This window comes from Pristis pectinata, chromosome 6, assembly GCF_009764475.1.
Source record: "Pristis pectinata isolate sPriPec2 chromosome 6, sPriPec2.1.pri, whole genome shotgun sequence".
Taxonomy (NCBI): Eukaryota; Metazoa; Chordata; class Chondrichthyes; order Rhinopristiformes; family Pristidae; genus Pristis; species Pristis pectinata.
The window spans coordinates 49,625,851-49,652,025 of NC_067410.1; the positions used below are offsets into that span (position 1 = coordinate 49,625,851).

At 41.5% G+C, this 26,175-nt stretch overlaps 1 protein-coding gene across 3 annotated transcripts in view; it reads right to left on the bottom strand.

The window, feature by feature from the left end:
* Window positions 1-26,175, bottom strand: part of dock3 (dedicator of cytokinesis 3) — an 822,502-nt gene that overhangs the window by 391,966 nt on the left and 404,361 nt on the right. For all 3 annotated transcript variants that reach the window (XM_052017225.1, XM_052017226.1, XM_052017224.1), the window contains exons 8-9: window positions 25,365-25,406; window positions 18,758-18,912 (exon numbers count right to left, since the gene is read on the bottom strand). In XM_052017225.1, coding sequence (XP_051873185.1) covers window positions 18,758-18,912; window positions 25,365-25,406 — 197 coding nt within the window. The remainder of the gene's footprint in view (window positions 1-18,757; window positions 18,913-25,364; window positions 25,407-26,175) is intronic.

Sequence of the window (26,175 nt, forward strand, 5' to 3'; positions counted from 1 at the left end):
TAAGAATCCATTAATTAATTTCAGATTAATTATTTTCCTCCAACACTGGTAATTAGTGTATTGGATTTAAATGAACAGAAGAGCATTGTTTAATCTTCAGTACGTGAACAGAAATTGTGAATGATTAAGGCATTAAATAAAATGTTAGCAACATGTAAATCTGATGTTTTCATAATTACCATCCTTATATTCTCTCTTTAATGGTTGCAAATGAGTACTTTCTAATAAGAAACTGTGAACTTGGACTCATATTTTCCCTCTTCCTAGTCAATTGTGTTTTTAATCTACACTGTGGCTGTGCTGAGGTAATGTGACGGATCAGGTAAAAATGGGAGATTCCAGTCTGAATGGTTTTGTACCAGTTGGTGATCCCTCGTCAATAGAGTAATTGAAGCTGATTGAATTTGTGCTTGATAAATTTCAGGCACCTTGTTGCAAACATAAAATGTTTGTATTTTTCAACCAAGACAGCATTTAGAATGCTCCTTTTTAAATGTGTGCATGTTGCAAATTATTCATTGAATTTAATTTTCACCTCAGTTAAACATATAGTTTTCATTTTCAGTGAAAATAAAAACTTGCCAAGATTGACCCATGATAAATCTGGGCAGCAGGGGCCCATGTATGTTGGGTCAATAGCTGTCACAGTTATGTTGGATGAGCAGATGACAGTATACTGGGACAGGTGCTTTTGCTATGGAAGGGGAGCCACAGTATTGAGCAGGTGCCACAAAATATTGGGTTGGCAGGTGATACAATACGCTGGCACATTGGAAACACAGTCTGGAGGCAGAGCTGATGCCACGGCACATTGGAAACACCATTAACACAGCACGTTGGATCAAGACTTGCCAGAGTATTTTTTGATATTAACTGCTAAGAATTTTTGGACAAAAGGCAAATATACATGATAGATGCTATGGTAGATTGGAGCAACCAATAGCACTATCCATTGGTGCAAAATGTGCATCAATTTATTGGGACAGAAGGAGCCGCAGCAGAGTGGACAAAGTGTACCATACTACACTGTGAGAACTGATGCCTCAGTATGCTATGGCGACAGATAAAATAATTAATTTCCTCCATATGGCACCTTTTGTAACTTCACGAATCCTAAAGTGCTTTACCGGCAATAAAGCACTTAACAAGTGTACCAGTGAGACACTTGGAAGCACAGTATAATGGGATGACAGAAGCCATGCAAAGCTGGGAGAAGTAATCTCAGAACATATTCACACAACAGAATAAATAATGAATTCCAATGATGTAGCGCCTTTCATAACTCAGAATATTCCAAAGTGCTTTGCAGGTAATAAATGGCTTTCAAGTTGCAGTCCGAGAAGCACAGGAGTCATTTAGTGCCCAGGAAATACCACTACAGCATTGCAGAAATGACCTGATAATCTGTATTTGGGGGATCAGTTGAGGAATATTGATGAGGACTCTGGGCTAAATCCTCTGACCTTCTATAAAATTGTCCTTTAGAAGTGCAGACAGAGCCTTAATTTAACATCCGATTTGAAAGATTGCACTTACAACATTGTATCACTGTTCAATACTGCATAGTGTGTACATTCTAAGTCTGTGAAGGAAGACAAACCTACATCCTTCTAACCCAGATCAGATGGCTACCAACTAAATCAGAGGTGACACCGTTACAGAATGGTGGGACAACAGATGACAATATGGTGGGACATTTGTGGGAAATGGAAACTGGCGGGATGAGGTTGTTTCGAACAACAAAGTTTTATTCACATTTAATCTTGGATATATCTTAGCTGAAGGGTAACTGAAATATCAGTCAAGTTGCCATTTTCTGGTTGCTTTTCTAAAGGTTGGTGCCAGTAGTTATAGAGGCTGGAAGCACAAGTGGGAATACACAATGAAGAGGGCGTGCAGAAGAGATTACATTTCCAAATAAAATTCCCAGAATTATCTGGAGGGAAAGAAACAAGAGACAATTAAGTAAAATCCTTTTACCTTTCCTTAGCACACAAGAAAGGCAAATACATTTTATGTATGATTAAGACTGGACCATTGTTCCTGAGCTGCAATGCATTGCTGGAGAGCAGGCTGTTCCATCATGACAGGTGTACATGGACTACTTACTGCATCATTAAATATGTCTAATTGAATCATCCATTATTCAACAGGTAAATCAATGAAAAAAATTATGGAACAGAAACAATTACCTCTAGAATGTTGATTATTATAAACAAATTCTATATAGGTCTATTTATTATGCTTATGCATGGCAAATTTGTTTTTTTCTGAATTGCTTCAGTTGCTCAATTTGGGAACATGGTACCACTTTTCTCAAAGTTGAGCCAATGAACATGGGGTCTAAATACAAAATATGAAACAAAGTGCTGTAGATCTTTGCAAAAATCAGGAATTTATTTGTCTTACCATCAGAGTAGGGCTTCCCACAACTACCAATATTTAGTTTTGCAAAAGGTAGAGTCTCAATACACCAATGTGACTATGCAAGACAATTCCAGTATATACTGATGACCTCCACATTATGGCTGAATCATAGAATCATAGAACAGTACAGCACAATACAGGCCCTTCGGCCCACAATGGTGTGCCGAACTTTAAACCTCGCCTAAAAACTATGTAACCCCTTCCCCCCACATATCCCTCTATTTTAAATTCCTCCATGTGCTTATCTAGCAATCTCTTGAATTTGACCAATGTACCTGCCTCCACCACTGCCCCAGGCAGCATATTCCATGCCCCAACCACTCTCTGGGTAAAAAACCTCCCTCTGATATCTCCCTTGAACTTCCCACCCATTATTTTAAAGCCATGCCCTCTTGTATTGAGCATTGGTGCCCTGGGAAAGAGGCGCTGGCTATCTATTTCTCTTAATATTTTGTATATCTCTATCATATCTCCCTTCATCCTCCTTCTCTCCAAACAGTAAAGCCCTAGCTCCCTTAGTGTCTTCTCATAATCCCTACTCTCTAAACCAGGCAGCATCCTGGTAAATCTCCTCTGCACCATTTCCAACGCTTCCACATCCTTCCTATAATGAGGCGACCGGACTGGACATAGTACTCTAAGTGTGGTCTAACCAGAGTTTAGTAGAGCTGCATCATTACCTCGTGGCTCTTGAACTCGATCCCATGACTTATGAAAGCTAACATCCCATAAGCTTTCTTAACTACCCTATCCACCTGTGAGGCAACTTTCAGTGATCTGTGGATATGAACCCCCAGATCCCTCTGCTCCTCCACACTACCCAGAATCCTGCCATTAACTTTGTACTCTGCCTTGGAGTTTGTCCTTCCAAAGTGTACCACCTCACACTTCTCTGGATTGAACTCCATCTGCCACTTCTCAGCCCAGCTCTGCATCCTATCAATGTCCCTCTGCGATCTTTGACAGTCCTACACACTATCTACAACATCACCGACCTCTGTGTCATCTGCAAACTTGCCAATCCACCCTTCTACCCCTTCATCCAGGTCATTAATAAAAATCATGAAAAGTAGAGGTCCCAGAACCGATCCTTGTGGGGCACTGCTAGTCACAGTCCTCCAATCTGAATGCACTCCCTCCACCACAACCCTCTGCTTTCTACAGGCAAGCCAATTCTGAATCCACATGGCCAAGCCTCCCTGGATCCCATGCCCTCTGACCTTCTGAAGAACCTTGTCAAATGCCTTACTAAAATCCATGTAGACCACATCTACTGCACTACCCTCATCAATCTTCCTGGTCACCTCTTCAAAGAACCCTATCAGGCTTGTGAGACATGATCTGCCCTTCACAAAGCCATGCTGGCTATCCCTGATCAGACCATGATTCTCTAATGGCTGTTTGGGTAATGAAAATTCACCCTCATAAAATTCACAAATCACTATCCAAAAATTTGAAATATGGATTGAAATTTGCTCTCACAGAATTTATATGAATAAATAAACACAATTTTTTTTCAACTTGCGTTCCTTGACACAGGCACAGATGACATAGCTTTGCGTTACGGAAAGTCACAATTCAATATTAAGTTCCATAAGATACCCAAATGAACGATGAGTTTGCTTCCTCAAGCGAATGCCGAATATCACTGCAGCAATGTGAGAAGTCAAAGCCAGAGAGTTCAGACTGGGAGTGGGATTGAGAATTAAAGTGGAACTGGAAGCTCACCCAATTTGCACTTGGTTTCTCCAATGAAGAAACATTATGAGCACGGAATTCTATACACCAAATTAGAAGTGCAATTGAACTGCAGTCTTACCTTCTTTACTGCTTTGTCTGGGTAATTGGGAAGGGAAGAGGAAAAGGGCAGGTGTTGTATCTCCACGGTTGCAAGGGACAAGCTGCGGCAAGGTGAGTGGTTGGTACAGATGAGAAGTGAGGGAGGAGATCTGGACAGGACTAAAACAAGAACCATTCCATGCATCTACATAGAACATAGACCACAGAACAGTACAGCACAGGAACAGGCCCTTCAGCCCACAATGTTGTGCTGAACCAATTAAGCTAATGACACCTAACCTTTTCTGCCTGCACATGACCCATATCCCTCCATTTTCTGTATATTCATATGCCTATTTAAAAACCTCCTAAAGGCCTCTATCGTATTTGCCTCCACCACCACCAAGGGCAGCACATTCCAGGCACCCATCACTCTTGTGTAAAAAAAAACTTTCCCCTTTCACCTTCAATGCATGTCCTCTAATATTAGACATTTCGACCCTGGGAAAAAGATACCAGCTGTCTACTCTATCTATGCCTCTCATAATTTTATAACTATCATGTCTCCCCTCAGTCTCTGACGCTCCAGAGAAAACAACCCTAGTTTGTCCAGATCCTTCTTATAGCACAGGCCCTCTAATCCAGTCAGCATCCCCATAAATCTTTTCTGTGCCCCCTCCATAGCCTCCACATCCTTCCTATGATGGGGCAACCAGAACTGAATGCAATACTCCAGGCGAGGCCTAACCAGTTTTATAAAGCTACAACACAACTTCTTGACTCTTGAATTCAATACCTCAACTTATAAACACAAGCTTGCCATACTCCTTCTTTACCACCCTATTGATTTGTATGGCCACTTTCAAGGAGCTAAGGACTTGGACCCCAAGCTCTCTTTGTACATCATTGACGTTAAGGGTCCTACTATTAACTAGCATCTAGTGAAGAAGATGGTGTTACTTAGGCCCATGTGAGTTCCTACAGCTACACCTTTGAATTGGAGAATGAGTGTCTTGGAAAAAAGTATATACAAAATATCTTGGAAAAAGAAACAATGCAATACCTGTCCTTTTGCCTTTTCCTTTCTCACCATCAGGGGCCCAAACAATCCTTCCAGGTGAAGAAATGATTCACTTGCACTTTTCCACTATAGTGAATTGCCTTGCCACTCATCACGTGGTTTGCTCTACAACTGAGTAACTAAACTAGATTGGGTGACCACTTTGCAAAGCACCATTTGGTCACAAGGGTGTTGGTGAGGTTCCAATCTCCAGTCACTTTAACTCTCTGCCCTACAATCATTTTGACCACTCTGTGTTCAGCTTCCTGCATTGCTTCAATGTTGCCCAATGTAAGCTTGAGGAACACCACTGAATCTTTACAGCAGGTGGGACTTAATATTGACTTGAACAATTTCAGGTAAGCTCTTTGTTTTTTACATGGATATGGCTGTACCTCTCTATTTCAATTTATTGCTGGATCTTCAACTGCTAGATTTTAAAATATTTTTACATTGATAATATTGTTCTGCACACTATCACAGACATCTATCCTGTTTGGTTCACTCCCCACTCTCTGCAACTTGTCTTTTCACTCTTCCAGTTTTAATAAAAGGTCTGTGACCGAAATGTTGACTCTGTTTCTCTCTGACTGATGCTGCTTGACCTGCTGAATACTTCCAACATTTTCTACTTTTGTTCTAAATTTCCTTACGTGCTTAGTTTAACACAAAAAATCCTGGTTGGGGTCAGTAATTCAGCACTCCCTACAGAGTGTGTTATTCTGCTGCCAAAAATCTAGGGAAATTAACAGTAACTTCCACTTATTGAGTGCTTTTAATGTAGCAAATCTCAACTGAAACAAGAGAAGCCAAATTAAACAATAATTGAAGCTGAGCCACATAAGCAGATGATATATCAGAAGGCCAGAAGTTTGGTCTTTATTCACTTCAAAATGTGATAGACTGTTCCTCTAGTCAAGAAATTTAAATGCTAAATGGTTATTCCTTTAGTCATTTCATAGCACTTATTAGCTCAATGGGGGATCCGTCACATCCACAATACCAATTCTATTTGTTTTTTCTCTAAGAACTCATTTATGACGCTCTCTCCACTGCAAATTTTGTTTTTCACAATGAAAAGATATAGCTTTCTTATTATCTGCTTATTTGTTGTTTGATCCTGAAATCATTAGCGTCCTTTTACTGAATCTTTCTTGTGCATTTCTATTTATGTTTGAATCATGTCTGAATTGTGCACATCCACAGGGAGTACAATGACATTAACTATCAAGATATCTAGTCACACTGACACTTTGGATAGTCAAAAACAGTTGCGCTTCCTCTCCTGCACTTTGCAGGCTTCATTGATGTTCAGGGTGATGAAGATGAAGATTGGATTAATACCAGTCATCTGATCTGTACGCTTCCTGCTAGAGAAGCTGCTATTTCCCACCATCCCATTTTACCACCCTGCAGATCTCTGCCAAGAGATCTAAAACACACATGATCCTCAACAGTGTACACAGTTAGAATAATAATCATCCTAGGGTTACTCTCTCAATCCTTATCTTTGTTTGCTTGTACCAGCTGCCAGAGGCTTGGTTAGGTTGGAATGCCTGTTTATGCTTCACATTTTGTCACTGGCATTTCAAATAAAACTCATGAAAAATGAAAAGCATGAATAAGTATTTACTTCATATATTAGATTGATTACAAACTAACCTGCATTTGTTCATTACTCCACATACTGCCTTGCAGGTTTTTACACAGTAATAAACATTCAAAGCAGTTTATCTTTTTAATAGTCTATTACAATAAATTGTTTAAATTGATGATTCCATTTGTAACATATTACAAGTCAAAAGAACTACCACTGATTTTTTGCTGTCAAGTTTCAATCCCCTACTTCTCAAGATGCACTGCTGATGATATATAACACACAATACTAGTCATTCTCCAGCGTACTACCAAGGAGCCAATTTTTCAGATTTCTTATCAGACAAGGATAAAATAGCAGACTATCAAGGTCGGAAATGGGATGTTTGTTAACGATTGTTAAGAAGTCTATGCCAGTGTGTGGTAGGACTTGGACAATGTTAAATCCTGCCTCATAATTAGAAAGTAATTTTATGGAGCCATAGACTAATACAGCATGGAAACAGGCCCTTCGGCCCAACTCATCCGTGCCAACCAAGGTACCCACCTAAGTTAGTCCCATCTGCCTGCGTTTGGCCCATATCCCTCCAAACCTTTCCTATCCATGTACTTATCCAAATTTCTTTTCAATGTTATTAACTCTTTTTTTCCTGGAGTAAAAGTCACGGTCTACCAGGCAGCAGTGAACCTTGCCCTCCTTCAGGTTTCTGAAATCTAGACTATCTACAACTGGCGTTGCAAGGCACTGGAAAAATACAAAAATACTATGATCACTAAATCCTCTAAATTCACTGGAAGGTTAAGCAGACCAACAGCAGCTCTCTCTTCCAAGCCAATGTCTCTGGAATTCAGACCCTAGTTACTCTCAGTTGACCAACTTGAGGAGGGCACATCATTCATGTGCCTGACCCCAAACTTCCGAAACAGGCACTCTGTACCAAGCTCTGTCATGGGAGATTGTCTGGCAGACCAAAGAAAAATATTCCTTGAGGAAGTGCAACATCCCTCCCAACTCCTGGGAACTTCTGACTTATAAGCACTCAAAGTGGAGAAGGATCATTCAAGATGGTATTCAGAACCTTGTAGACATGCACATGCATCGGGAGCAGGCAGAAATCCTGTGCAAGAAGTGGAAGGAGAGTACCACCTCACGAATGACCTGTTCATCTGCCTGTCCCATTTGTGGAAGTGTCTCTGCTTCCCATTTAAACCTTACACCCTATAAAACTGGAGTGAAAGCAAGTCATCCTCAAACTTGAGGGACTCCTAAAAAGAACATTCATGACACACAGCTGCCAGGCAAATTTCATCTCTAAAAAGACAGAATCTAACCACCTATCCTTGATATTCAATAGAATGAAGTGGAAAGTAGTTCCAGAAACCGCTCCTTTTGTACATTTTTTCTCTTCTAGTCAGTTACTTTATGAGACGGCATCCCAATGCTCTTATGCTGGATTCACATTTATAATGGATCTTCATAAAAACACAACTCATCATTCTCCCTTGCATTGTGATTTTCCAACCTTGCCTGAAAAAAGCTTTTATAAAACATAGAACAGTACAGTATGGGCCCTTCAGCCCACAATGTTGTGCTGACCTATATAAATCTTATCCCCATTCAATCTATCCCCCTCTCTACTTCACCTCCCAAAACCCTCTATTTTTCTTGCGTCCATGTGCCTATCTAATAGTCTCTTAAATGACTCTGTTGTATTGGCCCCTATCATCACTCCCGAGAACGCATTCCAGGTACCCACCACTCTGTGTAAAAAACCTACCTCTGACATCTCCCCTGAACTTTCCTCCATGCATCTTAAACAGGTGATCTCTAGTATTGGCCATTGCCACCCCAGGGAAAAGGTGCTGGCAGTCCACTCTGTCAATGCCTCTCATAATCTTAGATACCTCTATCAAGTCTCCTCTCATCCTCTGCCACTCCAAAGGGAAAAGCCCTAACTTGCTCAACCTCTCCTCATAATCCATACTCTCCAAACCAGGTAGCGTAAGTCTCCTCTGCACCCTCTCAAAAGCTTCCACGTCCTTCCTATAATATGGTGACCAGAACTGAACACAATATTCCAAGTGTGGTCTAACCAGAGTTTTATAGAGCTGCAACATTACCTCTTGGCTCTTGAACTCAATACCCCACCTAATGAAGGCCAGCATACCAAATGCCTTCTTAACCACACTATCCATCTGTGCGGTAACTTTGAGGGATCTGTGTACTTGGACCCCAAAACCCCTCTATTCCTCCACACTGCTAAGAATCCTGCCATTAACCATATACTCTGCCTTCAAGTTCATTCTTCCAAAGTGTATCACTTCACACTTCTTTGGATCGTACTCCATCTGCCACTCTTCCGCCCAGCTCTGCCTAAATCCTGTTGCAACCTACGAAAACCTTCTTCACTATCTACTACAGCACCAACTTTCGTGTCATCTGCAAACTTACCAATCCATCCTTTCACTTCCTTATCCAAATCATTTATAAAATTCACAAAGAGCAGGGGGCCCAGAAGAGATCCCTGCAAAACACCAATACTCACCGAACTCCAGGTCGAATATTCCCTTTCTACAACCACCCTCTGCCTTCTATGGGCAAACCAATTTCAAATTCATACAGCCAATTTACCATGGATCCCGTATCTCATGACCTTCTGAATGAGCCTACTATGGGAAACTTCATTAAACACCTTGCTAAAGTCCATATATACATCCACTGCACTACCTTCATCAATTTGTCTTGTCACTCCCTCAAAAAACTCTATTAGGCTCATGATGCAAGACCTGCCCCTCACATAGCCACGTTGACCATCCCTAATAAGACTATGCTTCTCCAAATGCTCATAAATCTTGTCCCTAAGAATCCTCTCCAATAGTTTGCCTACCATGGATGTAAGACTTACTGGTCTATAATTCCCAGGATTATCCCTTTTACCCTTCTTGAACAATGGAACAACATTTGCCATCCTCCAAACCTCCGTTACCACTCCTGTGGCCATGGAGTACTTAAAGATCATCGTTAATACTCCAGCAATCTCTTCCCTCGCTTCCTATAGTAACCTGGGGTATATCCTTTCCAACCCCAGGGACTTAACTATCCTCATGCTTATAAAGCTCCAACACGGCTTCTTTCTTAACCTTGACATGCTCTAACATGTTTGCCTATACTAACCTCCCATTCATCTAAGTCCCTCTCCCTGGTGAACACTGAAGCAAAATATTCATTTAGGACTTCCCCTACCTCCTTTGCCTCCAGACACATTTTTCCCCTCTTATCCCTGACCAGTCTTACCCTCAACCTAGTCATCCTCTTGTTCCTCACATAGGTGTAGAATGCCTTAGGGTTTTCCTTAACCCTACTTGCCAAGGCCTTCTCATGTCCCCTTTTAGCTCTCCTAAGTCCCTTCTTAAGCTCCTTCCTGGCTACCTTATAACTCTCAAGAGCCCTATCGGATTTTTGCTTCCTAAACCTTAAATATGCTTCCTTCTTCCTCTTGACTAAACTTTCCACTTCTCCTGTTAACCATGGTTCCTTCACCCTATCATCCTTCCCTTGTCTCAGCAGGACAAACCTATCTAGAACCCCATGTAAGTGGTCCCTAAACAACCTCCACATTTCTGCAGTGCATTTACCAGAGAACATCTGTCCCCAGTTCACGCTCCCAAGTTCTTGCCTAATACCATCGTAATTTGCCCTCCCCCAATTAAATATTTTCCCATAATGCCTGCTCCTATCTTTGTCCATGGCTATGCTAAAGGTCAGGAATTTGTGGTCACCACTGAGAGGTCTTTCACCTGACCAAGTTCATTGCCTTATACCAGATCCAGCATGGCCTCTCCTCTAGTTGGCCTGCCTGCATACTGTGTCAGGAATCCTTCCTGTACAAATTCTTCCCCATCTAAACCTTTTGCACTAAGGAGGTGCCAATCAATATTAGGGAAGTTTAAGTTTATGACAATAACCCTGTTACTTTTGTACCTTTCCAAAATCTGCCTACTTATCTACTCCTCAGTGTCCCGATGGCTATTTGGGGGTCTATAGAATATTCCCAATAGAGTGATCGCTTCCTTCCTGTTTCTGACTTCCACCCACACTGACTCAAAAGGCGATCCTTCCACAATGTCCTCCCTTCCTACTGCTGTGATATTATCCCTGATTAGCAATGCCACCACCCCCCACCCCTTCTACCCCCTTCCCTATCCCTTTTGAACTATCTCAACCCCAGAACCTCAAGCAGCCACTACTGCCCTTGCAACAGCCAAGTCTCTGTAGTGGCCACAACATCGTAATTCCATGTACCGATCCATGCTCTAAGTTCATCACCCTTATTCTTAACACTTCTCACATTAATTTAAACACATCTCAATCCATCTAACTGATTGCATTTATGCCCGGTCCTCTGCCTATCCTTCCTCACCTTCTCTGTACACATCTACTTCTACATCATCTGATCCATCTTCTAATCTAACACTCCGGTTCCCATCCCCTGCCAACCTAGTTTAAACCCTCCCCAACAGCTCCAGCAAATCTGCCCACAAGGACATCGGTCCCTCTCCAGTTCAGGTGTAACCCGTCCCTTTTGTACAGTTCGTAACTATCCCAGAAGAGATCCCAATGATCCACAACTCTTTCCTATCCTTAAATAACTATCTGTTGTTAGGACTGTCTGTATCATCCAAATTGTTTGCACTACATTAGCGGGACCTTTGAAAAGAAGTGAATCTCTGTGCCTGAGCTTGTGAGTTTCACTTGCAGAGTCGGGAGTTTGAGTGAGATTTGGAGCGGGACCTTTGAAAAGAGAAGAGTCTCTGTGCCTGAGCTTGTGAGTTTCACCTTGCAGAGTTGGGAGCTGGAATGAGATTTGGAGCGGGACCTTTAAAAAGAGGTGAGTCTCGGTGTCTGAGCTCGTGAGTTTCACTTTGCAAGAGTCTAAATGAGGCACATTTGCAAATTGTAACCAGTTGATTGGCTTATTAACAGCAGCAAATAAAGGGAAGGCAGGTATAAGGGGAGTGGCAAGTTTGGGAGTGGGTTAGTGTTAGAGTGGGGACCTGAGGCTTCAGTGAGAAGCAGCAAAGTTAAGTCTCTGGTAAGTTTCTTTCTTTCTGTGATTTGGTGTTCCCTTTAGTGCAGAGTGGTGAGAATGGCTCCAGGGTCAGTGGTGTGCTCAGCTAATGAGATGTGGGAGTTCTGGGAGGCCTCCAGTCTTCCTGATAACTACATCTGCATGAGGTGCATCCAGCTGCAGCTCCTTACAGACTGTGCTGGGGAACTAGAGCTGCAACTGGATTACCTTTGGCTCCTATGGGATACCAAGGTGTACACAGACAAGAGCTACAGGGAAGCAGTCACTCTGAGGCTGTAGGTAACTGGGTGACTGTTGGGGAAAAAGACTGAGAATAGGCAGGTAGTGCAGAGTACCCCTGTGGCTGTTCCCTCTCAATAACAGGTATACTGCTTTGGATACTGTTGGGGGGGGAACAACCTACTGGAGAAAGCTGCTGTGGCCAGGTCTCTGGCACTGAGCCTGGTTGTGTGGTGCAGAAGGGAAGGGGGGAGAAGAGGATAGTGGTAGGAGATTCCATAGTGAGGGGGATGGACAGGAGATTCTGTGGATGTGAAAGAGACTCCTGGATGGTATGTTGCCTCCCTGGTGGTAGGGTCAGGGATGTCTCAGATTGGGACCACAGCATTCTGAAGGGGGTGGGTGAACAGCCAGAGGTCATGGTACATATTATTATCAATGATATAGGTAGGAAAAGAGGTGAGGTCCTGAATAGGGAATATAGGAAGCTGCAAAACAGGAACTCAAGGGTAGTAATCTCTGGATTGCTGCCTGTGCCAAGGGCCAGTGAGGGTAAGAATAGGATGATTTGGCAAATGAATGTGTGGCTGAGAAATTGGTGTGGGAGGCAGGGTTTCAGATTTGTTGCTCATTGGGTTCTCTTCTGGGGAAAGTGACCTGTACAAAAGGGATGGGTTACACCTGAACTGGAGGAGGACCAATATTCTTGCAGGCAGGTTTGCTAGACTGTTGGAGGGTTTAAACTAGTTTCCCAAGGGAATGGGAACCAGAGTGATGGGTCAGCTTGGTTCATTTAGTGTACAGATGGATGCAGAGTGTAGAAAGACTGAAGAAGGATGGGTAGTTGAAAGGGCAAAATTCTGTCAGTTGGATGGGCTGAAGTCTGTCTACTTTAATGTGAGAAGTATCAGGAACAAGGGTGATGAACTGAGAGCACAAGTAAGTATGTAGAACTATGATGTGGTGGCCATTAGAGACTTGGCTGTCACAAGGGCAGGAATGGTTGCTGGATATTCCTGGGTTTAGATGTTTCAAAAGGGATCAGGGTGGAGGTAAGAGGTGGGGGAAGTGGCTTTGCTGATCAGGGACAGTGTCACAGCTGTAGAAAGGGAGGATGTCCTGGAGGAATCGTCCACTGAGTCAGTGTGGGTGGAAGTCAGAAACGGGAAGGGAGCAATCACTCTATTGGGAGTATTCTACAGACCCCCACACCCCCCAATAGCAGCAGAGACACTGAGGAACAGATCAGGAGGCAGATTTGGAGGTGCAAAAATAACAGGGTTGTTGTTATGGGTGACTTCAACTTTCCTAATATTGATTGGCACCTCTAGTGTAAAGGGGATAGATGAGACAAAATTTGTTTCCTGTGTACAGGAAGGATCCCTGACAGTGTGGACAGACTGACTAGAGGAGAGGCCATACTGGACCTGGTACTAGGCAATGAGCCTGATCAGGTTTCAGATCTCTCTGGGAGAGCATTTTGGAGATAGTGACCATAACTCCTTGACCTTTACCATAGCCTTGGAGAGTGGGAGCAGATGATATGGGGAAAGCATTTAACTGGGGGAGGGGGAATTTTGCTATTAGGCAGGAACTTGGGAGTGTAAATTGGGAACAGATGTTCTTGGGGAAGTGCACAGCAGACATGTAGAAGTTGTTTAAGGAGCACTTGCATGGGGCTCTTGATAGGTTTGCCTCATTGAGGCAGGGTAAGGAAGGTAGACTGAAGGAATAATGGTTGACACAAGATGTAGAATATCTTGTCAAGAGGAAGAAAGCTTAGCTAAGGTTTAGAAAGCATGGATCATACAGGGCTCTGGAGAGTTACAAGGTATCCAGAAAGGAGAGCTAGAAGAGGGCATGAGAGATCCTTGGTGAGTAGGATCAAGGAAAATCCCAAGGCATTCTCATGTACGTGAAGAATAAAAGGATGATTAGAGTGAGGGTAGGACTTATCAGGGATAAGAGGAAACTTGTGCCTGGAGTCAAAGGTAGGGGAGGTTCTTAATACTTTGCTTCAGTATTCACCAGAGACCTTGACATTTGAGGATGGCATACAACAGACTGGTATGCTGGGGCATGTCAATGTGAGGAAAGAGGATATGCTGGAACTATTGAAAAACATTAGGATATAAGTCACTGGGGCTGGATGGGATATATCCAAGGTTATTATGGGAAGTGAGGGAAGAGATTGCTGCACCTTTGGTGATGATCTTTGCATCCTCACTGGCCACATGAGCAATGCCAGATGATTAGAGGGTGGCAAATCCCTTTCTTCCTTTTAAGAAAGGGAGTAGGGATAACCCTGGGAATTACAGACCAGTGAGTCTTTCTTTAGTGGTAGGCAAATTACTGGAGAAGATTCTTAGAGACAGGATCTGTGGGCATTTGGAGAAGCATAGGCTGATTAGGGACCATCAGCATGGCTTTGTGAGGGGCAGGTCATGCCTCATGAGGCTGATTGAATTCTTTGAGGATGTGACATAGCACATTGAAGGTAGAGGAGTGGATGTGGTGTACATGGATTTTAGTAAGGTGCTTGATAAGGTTCCTCATGGAAGGCTTATTCAGAAAGTCAGAAGGAATGGGATCCAGGGAAACATGGCTGCATGGATTCAGAATTGGCTTGCTCATAGAAGACCGAGGGTGGTGGTAGATGGAGCGTATTCTGCCTGCAGGTCAGTGACCAGTGGTGTTCTACAGGGATCTGTTCTGGGACCCCAGCTCTTTGTGATTTTTATAAATGACTTGGATGAGGATGTGGAAGGGTGGGTTAATAAGTTTTCTGATAATACAAAGGTTGGTAGTGTTGTGGATTGTGTAGAAGGTTGCTGCAGATTACAACAGGATATTGATAAAATGCAGAGCTGGGCTGAAGTGGCAGATAGAGTTCAACCCAGATAAGTCTGAAGTGATATGAAGAGATCTAATTCAAAGGCAGAACAAAAGGTTAATGGCAGGAATCAGCACTGGAAGAACAGTGATCTTGGGGTCCACATCCATAGATCCCTCATGGTTGCTACACAGGTTGATAGGGTTGTTGAGGTGTATGGTATTTTGGCCTTCATTAGTCAGGGTATTAAGTTCAAGAGCATGAGGTAATGTTGCAGCTCTATAATTTCTGGTTACTCCACAGTTGGAGTATTGTTCAGTTCTGGTCACCTCATTATAGGAAGGATGTGGAAGCTTTAGAGGGTGTGGAGGAGATTTATTGTAGAACTGTACAGAACAATACAGGCCCTTTGGCCCACAATGTTGTGCTGACCTTTAAACCTCACCTAAAAACTATCTAACCCTCCCCCCACACATCCCTCTATTTTAAAATTCCTCCATATGCTATCTAACAACCTCTTGAATTTGACCAATGTACCTGCCTCCACTGCCCCAGGCAGTGCATTCCATGCCCCAACCACTGAGTTTAAAAAAAACTCCCTCTATCTCCCTTGAACTTCCCAAAACCATGTCCTCTTGTATTGAGTATTGGTGCCCTGGGAAAGAGGTACTAGCTGTCTACTCTATCTATTAATATTTTGTATACCTCGTGTCTCCTCTCATCCCCTCCAAAGAGTAAAGCCCTAGCTCCCTTAGTCTCTCATAATCCATATTCTCTAAACCAGCTAGCATCCTGGTAAATCTCCTCTGCACCCTTTCCAATGTTTCCACATCCTTCCTATAATGAGGTGACCAGAAATGGACAGTTATCTAAGTGTGGTCTAACCAGAGTTTTGTAGAGCTGCATCATTACCTCACAGCTCTTAAACTCTAGCCCATGACTTGTGAAAGCTAACATCCCATAAGCTTAACTACCCTATCCACCTGTGAGGCAACTCTCAGGGATCTGTGGATATGAACCCCCAGATCCCTCTGCTCCTCCATACTACTCAAAGTCCTGCCATTAACCTTGAACTCTGCCTTGCGAGTTTGTCCTTCCAAAGTGCACCACCTCACACTTCTCTGGATTGAACTTCATCTGCTACTTCTCAGCCCAGCTCTGCATCCTATCAATGTCCCTCTGTGAGCTTTGACAGCCCTCCACATTATCCACAACACCACTGACCTCTGTTGTCTGCAAACTTGCCAATCCACCCTTCTACCCCCTCATCCAGGTCATTAATAAAAATCATAAAGTAGAGGTCCCAGAACCAATCCTTGTGGGGCACTGCTAGTCACAGCCCTCCAATCTGAATGTACTCCCTCCACAACGCTCTGCTTTCTACAGGCAAGCCAATTCTGAAACCACATAGCCAAGCCTCCCTGGATCCCAGGCCCTCTGACCTTCTGAAGAAGCCTACCATGTGAACCTTGTCAAATGCCTTACTAAAATCCATGTAGACAACATTTACCAAGATGTTGCCTGGATTGGAGAGCATCTTATGAGGATAGGTGGAGCAAGCTTTTCTCTTTGGGGAGTAAGATGAGAGGTGACTTGATAATGTACAAGATGATGAGAGGCATAGATCGAGTGGACAGTCTGACTTTTTCTCAGGGCGACAATGGCTAACATGAGGGGACATAATTTTAAGGTGATTGGAGGAAGGTATAAAGGGGATGTCAGGGGTAAGTTAGTGGTTGGTGTGGAATGCACTGCTTGCAGAGGTGGTGGGGGCAGGTACATTAGGGACTTTTAAGAGACTCTTGGATAGCCCCCTATTTTTCTATCATTTCCTTCTATGTAGAGAGAAGGGTTAGATAGATCTTAGAACAGGATAAGATGTTGGCACATTGTGGGCCAATGGGCTTGTACTGTGCTGTAGTGTTCTATGTCTAAACTCAGACACCTGTCAAGCACATAATGGAGAACAAGGTGATACTTGCACATTCAAGAGGAGCAGCTGCAGAGTAAGCAAGCAGGAAACTGTGACAGCAGCCCAGGGGGAACCTTAGCGATGATCAGAAGGTCACACAGATTCATCCACACTGACACCAACTGCAAATGGATTCCTGAAGCTTACCAAAAATATTTAAAAATCCAGTTCAACTGAAATGGTGACACAGCAGTTCAGTTACAGAACTAATAACCAGAGACCTAAAGGAACTAAATCTGGAATTTTGACAAAAGCTAGTTTCATGAATAACACTCAGCTGGTTCACAAATGCCATTCAAGGAAGGAAAAGTGCTACTCAAACCTGGATATGTGACTGCAGACAAAGCATAACCTAACTACCCTCCAAAATGGCCTAGCAAACCACTCAAAGGAAACTAAAAGGATAATGCAGCATTGGCAATAGGCTCCACATTCAGACATATAGTTGCAAGCCCAGACATCATCTGGGGACTGGGATGAGTCAAGCCACAGCATGACAATTTTACTCAAAACATCAATCCTACAGCTGATATTCTAGGCACTATCCTACCTACATCCTGTCCTACCAGCAGGGCAGTGCCATCAGAATATATTGCTATACAAGTGTAAGAGAGTGGCCCTGAATGTTCATTCTAGAGACTATGAAGTTACATGCATTAGATCATCTTCCTGTGGCTGATGAATTTGTACTTTTCCATATGGAAGTAGTACAGAAAGTACAAGGGCAAAAAAATATCCTCTGGGAGTGGGACTTCACTGCCAATCACCAGGAAGGACTTTGTATCACTGCCAGTGACTGAACTGGCTGGATCCTAAAGGTGCAGGCTGCCAAACTCAGCCTTGGAGTTATTGAGAGAAATAACACAAAAAAAAATGTAAATTGGTAAGAATGAGGTGAAGTTCCTGTTCCAGATGCAGCTTTCCATGATTCTACATTCACTATTGAGCCAAGTCCCAGCTTCACATGGCAGATGCTTTCTATTGTGTTTTCAACACTAATTGCTCTAAGTAAGATAGACCTAGACCAGATCAGGCTTCTCAAAACTGGGGTGTTGTCAGATTTCAACATCAGTGAATTCCACTATAATCTGTAACCTTATGGTCTGATATACCCCTCTTTCTGCTGGTTATTTCTCAAAACAGTACATCAACCTGGTTAAATGATGGAGTGGGTAGAGAGGGTTGGGGGAACAGCTGGACAGTCTTTCTCAATTTGCTAATTTGCAAATAAAAAGCCTGATTGTAAATCTTTCATAAGATCTAAATAAATTGCCAACCTGAGGTCATGAAAAGGTCTGGTCTTTTGTAAATAAATTGAATGTAATTGATCGGTTAGCCCCAAATTCTCGCAAAATAAAACTGTTTAAAAGTAGAAGATGAAATCTTCACAATTCAGCATTAGTTACCATCCCTGTTTTACTTGAATCTTACCCTTAGTGAGTGACTAGAAATTACTTTGAGAGTTTCCATTCTACTTATAGTGTAGACTGAGAAATTCAGACAGGGTCTGTTACTGTAAGTTAGCTGGGATTTTTGACCACTACAGCAGGTTAATATTGTGCGTTTCTGGCAAATTGCAACATTTTCCTTTTCCAAGAAAGCTTTATATTGCTCTCTTCCATGCACTCACAACAGATTTAGATAGCATGTGTGGCCAGATGCCTTGAGGTAAAAAGTAGTCTTTTCCATAAATCAAAACCACCAAATCCCACAGAGATGAAGTGAATGTTTTGGTTGAACTGCCCACAGTTGTCAGCTGACATCATTCCTTGGGCTCCTACCTGATCTGCTTGCCCTCTCGCATGTCATAAAGAGAGAAGAAGATGTCAGTATCCTCTCCAATGGTATGGTAGGTAAAACTCTTCATGTTCAAGAAGAGATGATGGGGAACAGGGATCCGGCATGTGTCACCGTGACGGTGCCTCATGGTGTCTGCCTGTTATAGAATACAGGAAAAAGAACAGGTTTTTCAAAAATAGAATGGAAAGAAGTCAAACATTCCCAACTGATACATAAGTAATTTGGATGTGTACTTGAAGAAACACAATGCAGGCTTACAGAGAAAAGAGCACAAGAGTGGCATTAATAGGATAGATAGCCCTTCCACAGAGCTGATGTCATGTGCTAAATGCATGATCATTTTGTCATTTTCAAATCCCCCAATGCCAGATTTCTTTTTATATTTCAAATGTTGCAGATTATTTTTCACATGACCCATCTGTTTGCACTTTAAATAATGAACCAAACCACAACTTAAAATGCACTGACTAGCATTTTATGGTCCTTTGCTTACAATCAACAGCAAATCAGTGCAATTCTCGTTATACATCAATAAATGTCTTAAAATCAGTAATCATCCATTAACTGGTTTTCTTGCAAATATTTATTAATTAATAAGACAATATTTCCAACATGTGCCTGTGGCTATCACATCTTAGGCATCATTCCGGTTTTAATGTGTATTTTAATGTGTATTTAAATGAGTATAGCTTTTCTTTAAGTACTTGGTGCAGGGAATTAATATTTGTAGTGGTGAATGGAGTACAAGTCAAGCAGGCTGTTTCGTTCTAGAAGTTTAGTATTGAACTTCCTGAGTTGTTGGAGCTAATTATCCAAGCAAGTGTGGGATATTCCACCATGCTCCTGGCTTGATGTGGGATCTCAATCTGATATATCATCATATACCTCTTACCTCCACAGATGCTGCCTGACCCACTGAGTTCTTCTAGTGTTCTGTGTTTTTTGTTTTAGATTACAGCATCTACGTCTTTGTCTTCATACTTCTGATGTCTATCAATCATCTGCAATGGACTTTAGTGTGTCAGGATGTTCAGTCTTTAACCTCTCCTTGTCACTATGGTCTCTGTGACTGGTCTAGTTGATTTTCTGGTCAATGTTGATATTGGGTGCTCAGGAATGGTAATGCAATTATTTGTCAATCATAGGTATTTACACTCTCTCTTGTTGGAGCTAGTCATTGATTGGCATTATTGTGAATGTTACCTGCTAGAATCAGCTCATGCCAAATGAACATTGTGTGATTATCAGAGAACATCTTTAGTTCTGACTTGATGAAGGTAGGTAGCTCTTTTGATGAAGCAGCTGATGACGGTTGGCCCAATGACACTGCCCAGAGGAACTGCTGCAGTGATTAACCTCCTATAACCACAATTATCTTCCTTTGCTGATGACTGACTGGGAAGTAATTAACCAGATTGGATTTGTCCTGCTCTTTGTGAACTGGACATACCTGGGCAAACTTCTACATTGCTGGATTTGTATTGGAGCAAGGTGTGACTGGTTTTGGAGAGCAGGTTTTCAGTTTTACCTCCAGGATACTGTTTTATCCAATAGCCATTGCTGCAGCCAGTGTTCTCAGTGGTTTCTCTCTACTACAATCTAATTGGCTAAAGACCAGCTTCTGTGATGGCAGAAATCTCAAGTGGAATCTCATTGGCTAAAGACCAGCTTCTGTGATGGCAGAAATCTCCAGATAGACCATCTACTTGACACTTACAGATGAAAATGGTTGTGAATGCTTTAACTGTGTCCTAGCATTCATATGCCAAACCTCCCCATCACTGAGGATAGGAATGTTCTTGGAACCTTGTTCCAATGCTGGCTGTTTAATTAGTCACTACATTTAGAACCACGTGTGGCAGGATTGTGGAGCTTTAATTTGATCCATTGGTTATGAGACAGCTTCACTCTGTGCATACTAAACCTCAAAAACATCATGAAATAGACAATGTCCTGTATTGCAGAGTTGCCAGGTTGGCACTTCATTTTGAGGTATGACTGCTGCTCCAGGAAAGCCTTCCTGAATTTCTTGTTGAACCAGGGCTTAACAGCAATGGTAGTAAGGAACATGCCGGGCCATGAGGTTACAGACTGGGACAGTGTATGTTTCTGCTGCTCCAGATAGTCTACAGTTTCTCATGGATGCCCAGATAGAAGCTGTAAGATTTGAGACAATCCTATTTAAAATGATTGAAGTGCCACACAATACGGTGGAGGGTGAAGATGGGACTTTGTCTCCACAAGAACTGAGCAGTGGTTTCTGCTAACAATGGTATTATGGACAGATTGATGACAATAAGACCAAATAGGTTTACACTTGCCCTTGGTTCACTCACTACCTGCCACAGACACAATTTGGCTGATTAGTAGTTCACAACTCAGCCAGCTTGTACTTGTATCAATCCATTGTTTGTAGTTGTTTCTGAGCAGACCCTTCACCCCCCCCCACCCCGCCACCGACCATGCGGAGTAAATTCTGTGACCTTGCTATTTTCAGTGCATCTTCTGAGTATTATTTAACATGGAACAGCAGTAGGATGGCAGGTGGTAATCAGGAGGAATTTTCTTGTTCATGTTGAACCTGCTGGCATGAGGCTTTATAGGGTATAGACTCAATGTTGAGAACTCTCAGGGAAATTCCATCCAACTTGTATAGTAATATGCTTTCCTCTCTGTTTGTCCTGCCAGTGGTATGTACCCAGAGATTCTGATGGAGGAGTTTGGCACATTGTCTATAAGGTACAATTCAAAAAGGATGACCATCTCATGTTGTTGCTTTAACATTTCTCTCAATTTAGACACCGGGTCCCAGATGATTGCAAGAAGGACTTTGCAAGGTCAATTGAGCAAGGAGTAACTTTGCTATGTCTGAAATGGGCGTTTAGGCATTTACATAAATGCTGGTGGTTCATCCATTTTATTTCATTCCCTGTTTCAACATAGCAGCTATGGTACAACTGAATGGTTGCCATTTCAGAGGATATTTAATAGACAACAACTTTGGTGTACCTGGAGTCACATATATGCCAGATCATTGGCAGATTTCCTTCCCTGAAGGACATTAGAGCAGTCGGTAGTGTTGAGGAAGCAGAGTCTGCAGAAGGACTTGAACAGGTTGGGAGAATGAGCAAAGAAGTGGCAGATGGAGTACAGTGCAGGGAAGTGTATGGTCATGTACTTGGGTAGTAGGAATAAAGATGTAGACTATTTTCTAAATGGGGGAGAAAATTCTTAAATCAGAGGTGCAAAGGGACTTGGCAGTCCTAGTGCAGGGTTCCCTAAGGGTTAACTTGCAGGTTGAGTCAGTAGTAAAGGATGCAAATGCAATGTTAGCATTCATTTTGAGAAGACTAGAATATAAAAGTAAGGATGTAATGCTGAGGCTTTATAAGGAACTGATTAGACCACATTTGAGGATTTGTGAGCGGCTTTGGGCCCCACATCTAAGGAAGGATGTGCTGGCATTGGAGATGGTCCAGAGGAGTTTTTCGAGAATTATCCTGGGGGTGAAAGGGTTAATATGAGCTTTTGATGGCACTAGGCCTGTACTCACGAGTTCAGAAGCATGAGGGGGCGGGGATCTGATGAAACCTACTGAATATTGAAAGGCCTGGATAGAGTGGACATAGAGAAGATGTTTCCAGTCGTGGGAGAATCTAGGACCAGAGGGCACAGCCTCAAAATAAAAGGATGCCCCTTTAGAACTGAGATGAGGAGGAATTTTTTTAGCCAGAGGGTTGTGAATCTGTGGAATACATTGCTACAGATGGCTGTGGAGGCCAAGTCACTAGGTATATTTAAAGCAGAAGTTGATAGGTTCTGATTAGTAAGGGTATGAAAGGTTATGGGGAGAAGGCAAGAGAATGGAGTTGAGAGGGGAAAAATAAATCAGCCATGATCATATGACAGAGCACATTCGATGGGTCAAATGGCCTGATTCTGCTCCAATGTTTTATGGTCCTATGGTCTTAGATGGTTTTAATAACATTCCAGTAGTTTTGTGGTCATCAGTACCATTAACTTATTTATTTTATATTTATTATTTATTTTAAAATCTGGATTATTAACAGAATTCAATTTCCACAGGTGCCATGGTGGGATTTCAGCTCATTCATAGACTAGTAATTTCTGGATTACTAGTCTGGTAATATGAAGTGGCCTTGCTATGACATATCAGGACAAATGCAGAGTAGCATTTAAACCACAACAGGTTACATGAACACAATAAAAACACAATCTAATTGTTATATCATGTTGCCACAGTTGAATTGTGAGGCAATCATAACGCGGACACAGTCAAAATACCAGGGGATCTCCATGAAGTTGTACCACAGTACAACTCAGGAGAAGCTTCCAATTTAAAATGGAAGGAGAGCGGAGAGATTTTAAATAATCTTCATTAAGTGCAAGTATATGTATTTGTAAAATCCAATTACTGATTGATCTATCTAATTTTGACCAAAATTAACTTATTACATAAAAAACATTTATTTACTTCTGGTTTTATATTTTGATGATCTAGAGCCTGTGATTATCTTCCTTTCAAATCTTTTCTGCTGAATTTTCATTACTTGGTTTAAGGGATCGAAATGGAGATTGCCATATGTTTTTTCATGAATGTAATTGAATATTTATAGTAGTGTGTAACAAAAAAAACTGATTTGAAGTGATTTCTTACATGGATGTCAAAGAAAGAAACCGTAGGAAAGTCCTGTAAAGGAAGGTGTAAATCCTTTCTATCTTTATATCCGTCGAACAGCTTTCTACTCCCTTCTTTGCTTAAGAGACTGATACAGCTACATGGAAACCAACTGACTGCTGGCATCTCTGCCCTGATAAAACTGTACCTAGAACAGTGTAAACAAGTCTGGTCTCCTGACCAGAGGAAGGATATACTTGTAAAAGTGCAGCAGTGGTTCACCAGATTAATCCCCAGATTAGCAGATGTGTCATATGAAGAGAGATTAAGCAGACTGAGTATGTACTTTCATGAGTTTAGAAGATTTCATTGAAACAGTAGATGTGGAGTTTCACCTGAATGGGATATTGAGAACCAGTTTCAAAATAATGGGTCAGAGTTGAGAAGAAATGTCTTTGCCCAGAGGATGGTGATTTATTGAATTCCCCCCCACCCCAAAAGGGCAGTGAGAGCTAACTCATAGAATATACTCAAACAGAGATTAAGAGCTTTTTTTAAGAATTTAAGGAAATCAATATATAGGAGCAGCAGTAGGTCAAGGTCTTACTATAATCATACTAGAATCTCAAATTTCAATTTTTGCCTATCCACTGTAACCTCCCATGCCCTTGTTTATTGTGAATCTATCATTCTGTCCTTCAAATATACTACTGTATTTTGAGGTCAAGTTCAAAAGACTCTTGACCTTCTGAGTGAAACACTTGCCTCATCTTTGCCTTATATAGATTTTCCCATGAGAGGAAACATCCTCCCCACATCCACCCTGTCCAAACACCTTACAAGTTTCAATGAAGTCACCTCTTGCTTACTAAGATAATAGATCATTGGATGATGGACAAGGCAAATAGGCCACATAGGCTATTTCTGCTTCTACTTCTAATGTTCTTTTTTTTCATAATTGAGCCTAATAATGAACAATATCAGGCAACAACATTACGAACAAAGAACACAACAGATATCCTGATCAAGTCTGTACATAGTGCAGTCACAAGAATGCTTGGTAGATATTTTGAGATAGAAATCTAATATCATTAACCTCATTAGCCCAGGGTTGTTTAAGATTACTGCAAAGTTCTGATTATTGCTTCTGCTGAGAACATTAATACTGACCAACAAACTGCATCTGGGATTGTAATGCTGTTTTATGCTGTACAGCTCAGGATCACTCTGAGAGCATATTTACGCAATAAATCATTGAAAATGTTATTCTCTGAACTTTCCCAATGTCAAATAATTATCTTTAAATATGTCCCTCAAGTATTGTCCAGAATACCTTTTGTCACTCTAAGTCAGTCTAGATCTGAGCAATAAGAACAACATTGCTGGAAGGTAATCTTCAGTGTTACTCTTGGTTGATGTTTCTTACACATTTTTAAAAAATATCATCACATGTTTATTTTCCTTCCAAACTTTTGCTTAACAACATGAGGAATAACAAGACAAAGTCTTCATACAAGCTGTTAAAATCAAAAATCTAGTGTTGGAATAGCACTTCTATCCTGCCATAATTTTAGAAACATGCTAACTACTCCATTTGTACAACATCAACCTCTTATAACCATCGAATCAAATTGCCAATTGAGCTAGATTAGGGGCAAGACACTAAGGTGGATTCAAACCCAAGTTCAGGTGAGAAACAATGATTTAAGGTATCTGGAATTTTCTTTTCTCCCTCTCACCCATGAGCTAATGGAGGAGCATTTGCTGGATGATTATTTTAGGCAGAAAATGTATAATTGAAAGAGGACCTTAACATTCAGAATATTATTATTCATACATATTTTCACTTCAGATGGCTACTTTTCGATTTTGTTTGCAATATTAAATTGTTTGCATCAACTTTAGGGAAAGTACATTTAGAGATGAGCTTTGAGTTTAATGTGACATACCTGTGTGGTACTCTGCTGTATGTTGTGTCTGCTGGACAAGTGCTGTCAAGTTAAAAGAAACACAATTAGTAAGATGTATAACAAAAGTAACAATTTGTGTTTCTAATCATATAGGGTATGATTTTTAAAATTATCAGACTCCTATAGCAGTATTGGATTTCATCCTAAATGCCAAATCATAAACAGATATTTGATCACATTAGCACAAGTGTTACAAAATTTCACATTTGAATTGCACAACAGCCTTAAAGAAAGGAAAATTATGGAGTTCTCAATGTTCATAGTTCATTGTTATTTCATTCATCATACTAGCAGATGTAAAACCATGCTTTGCAAATGGTTTTATCACTTCTTCACCTAAAATAAATTTATGTTAATGTTAACATTGATATTATACCCTGTTGACAAACATACTGTAGGTATACTTGATTTTCCTTTCATCTACAGATCTTTGCTACACACTAATAAATCTCTGCTCTGGAGAAGATTACAATAACAAGAACAATTCCAGATGTGCAATATGTTCGAAGTCCCAAAATAACATTAAAATATTCCTTTCGTGAGATCTTACATGCTTGCTACAAACTTACTTAAACACACCACTTCCCAATTTTCCTTGATAACAGTAGCTTACAAGTACTATAATGTCTGGAGATCAATAGATTTTTGGATTTAAAGAGTGAAGTGTATAGGGATCCGAGTAAAAACCAAAGATTAGATCTAACTGACCTAATTGAATAGCAGGGCAGGCTTGAATGACCATTCAGCCCACCGCTTCTACTTTTTATTCTTGCAACTGTAGATAACAATT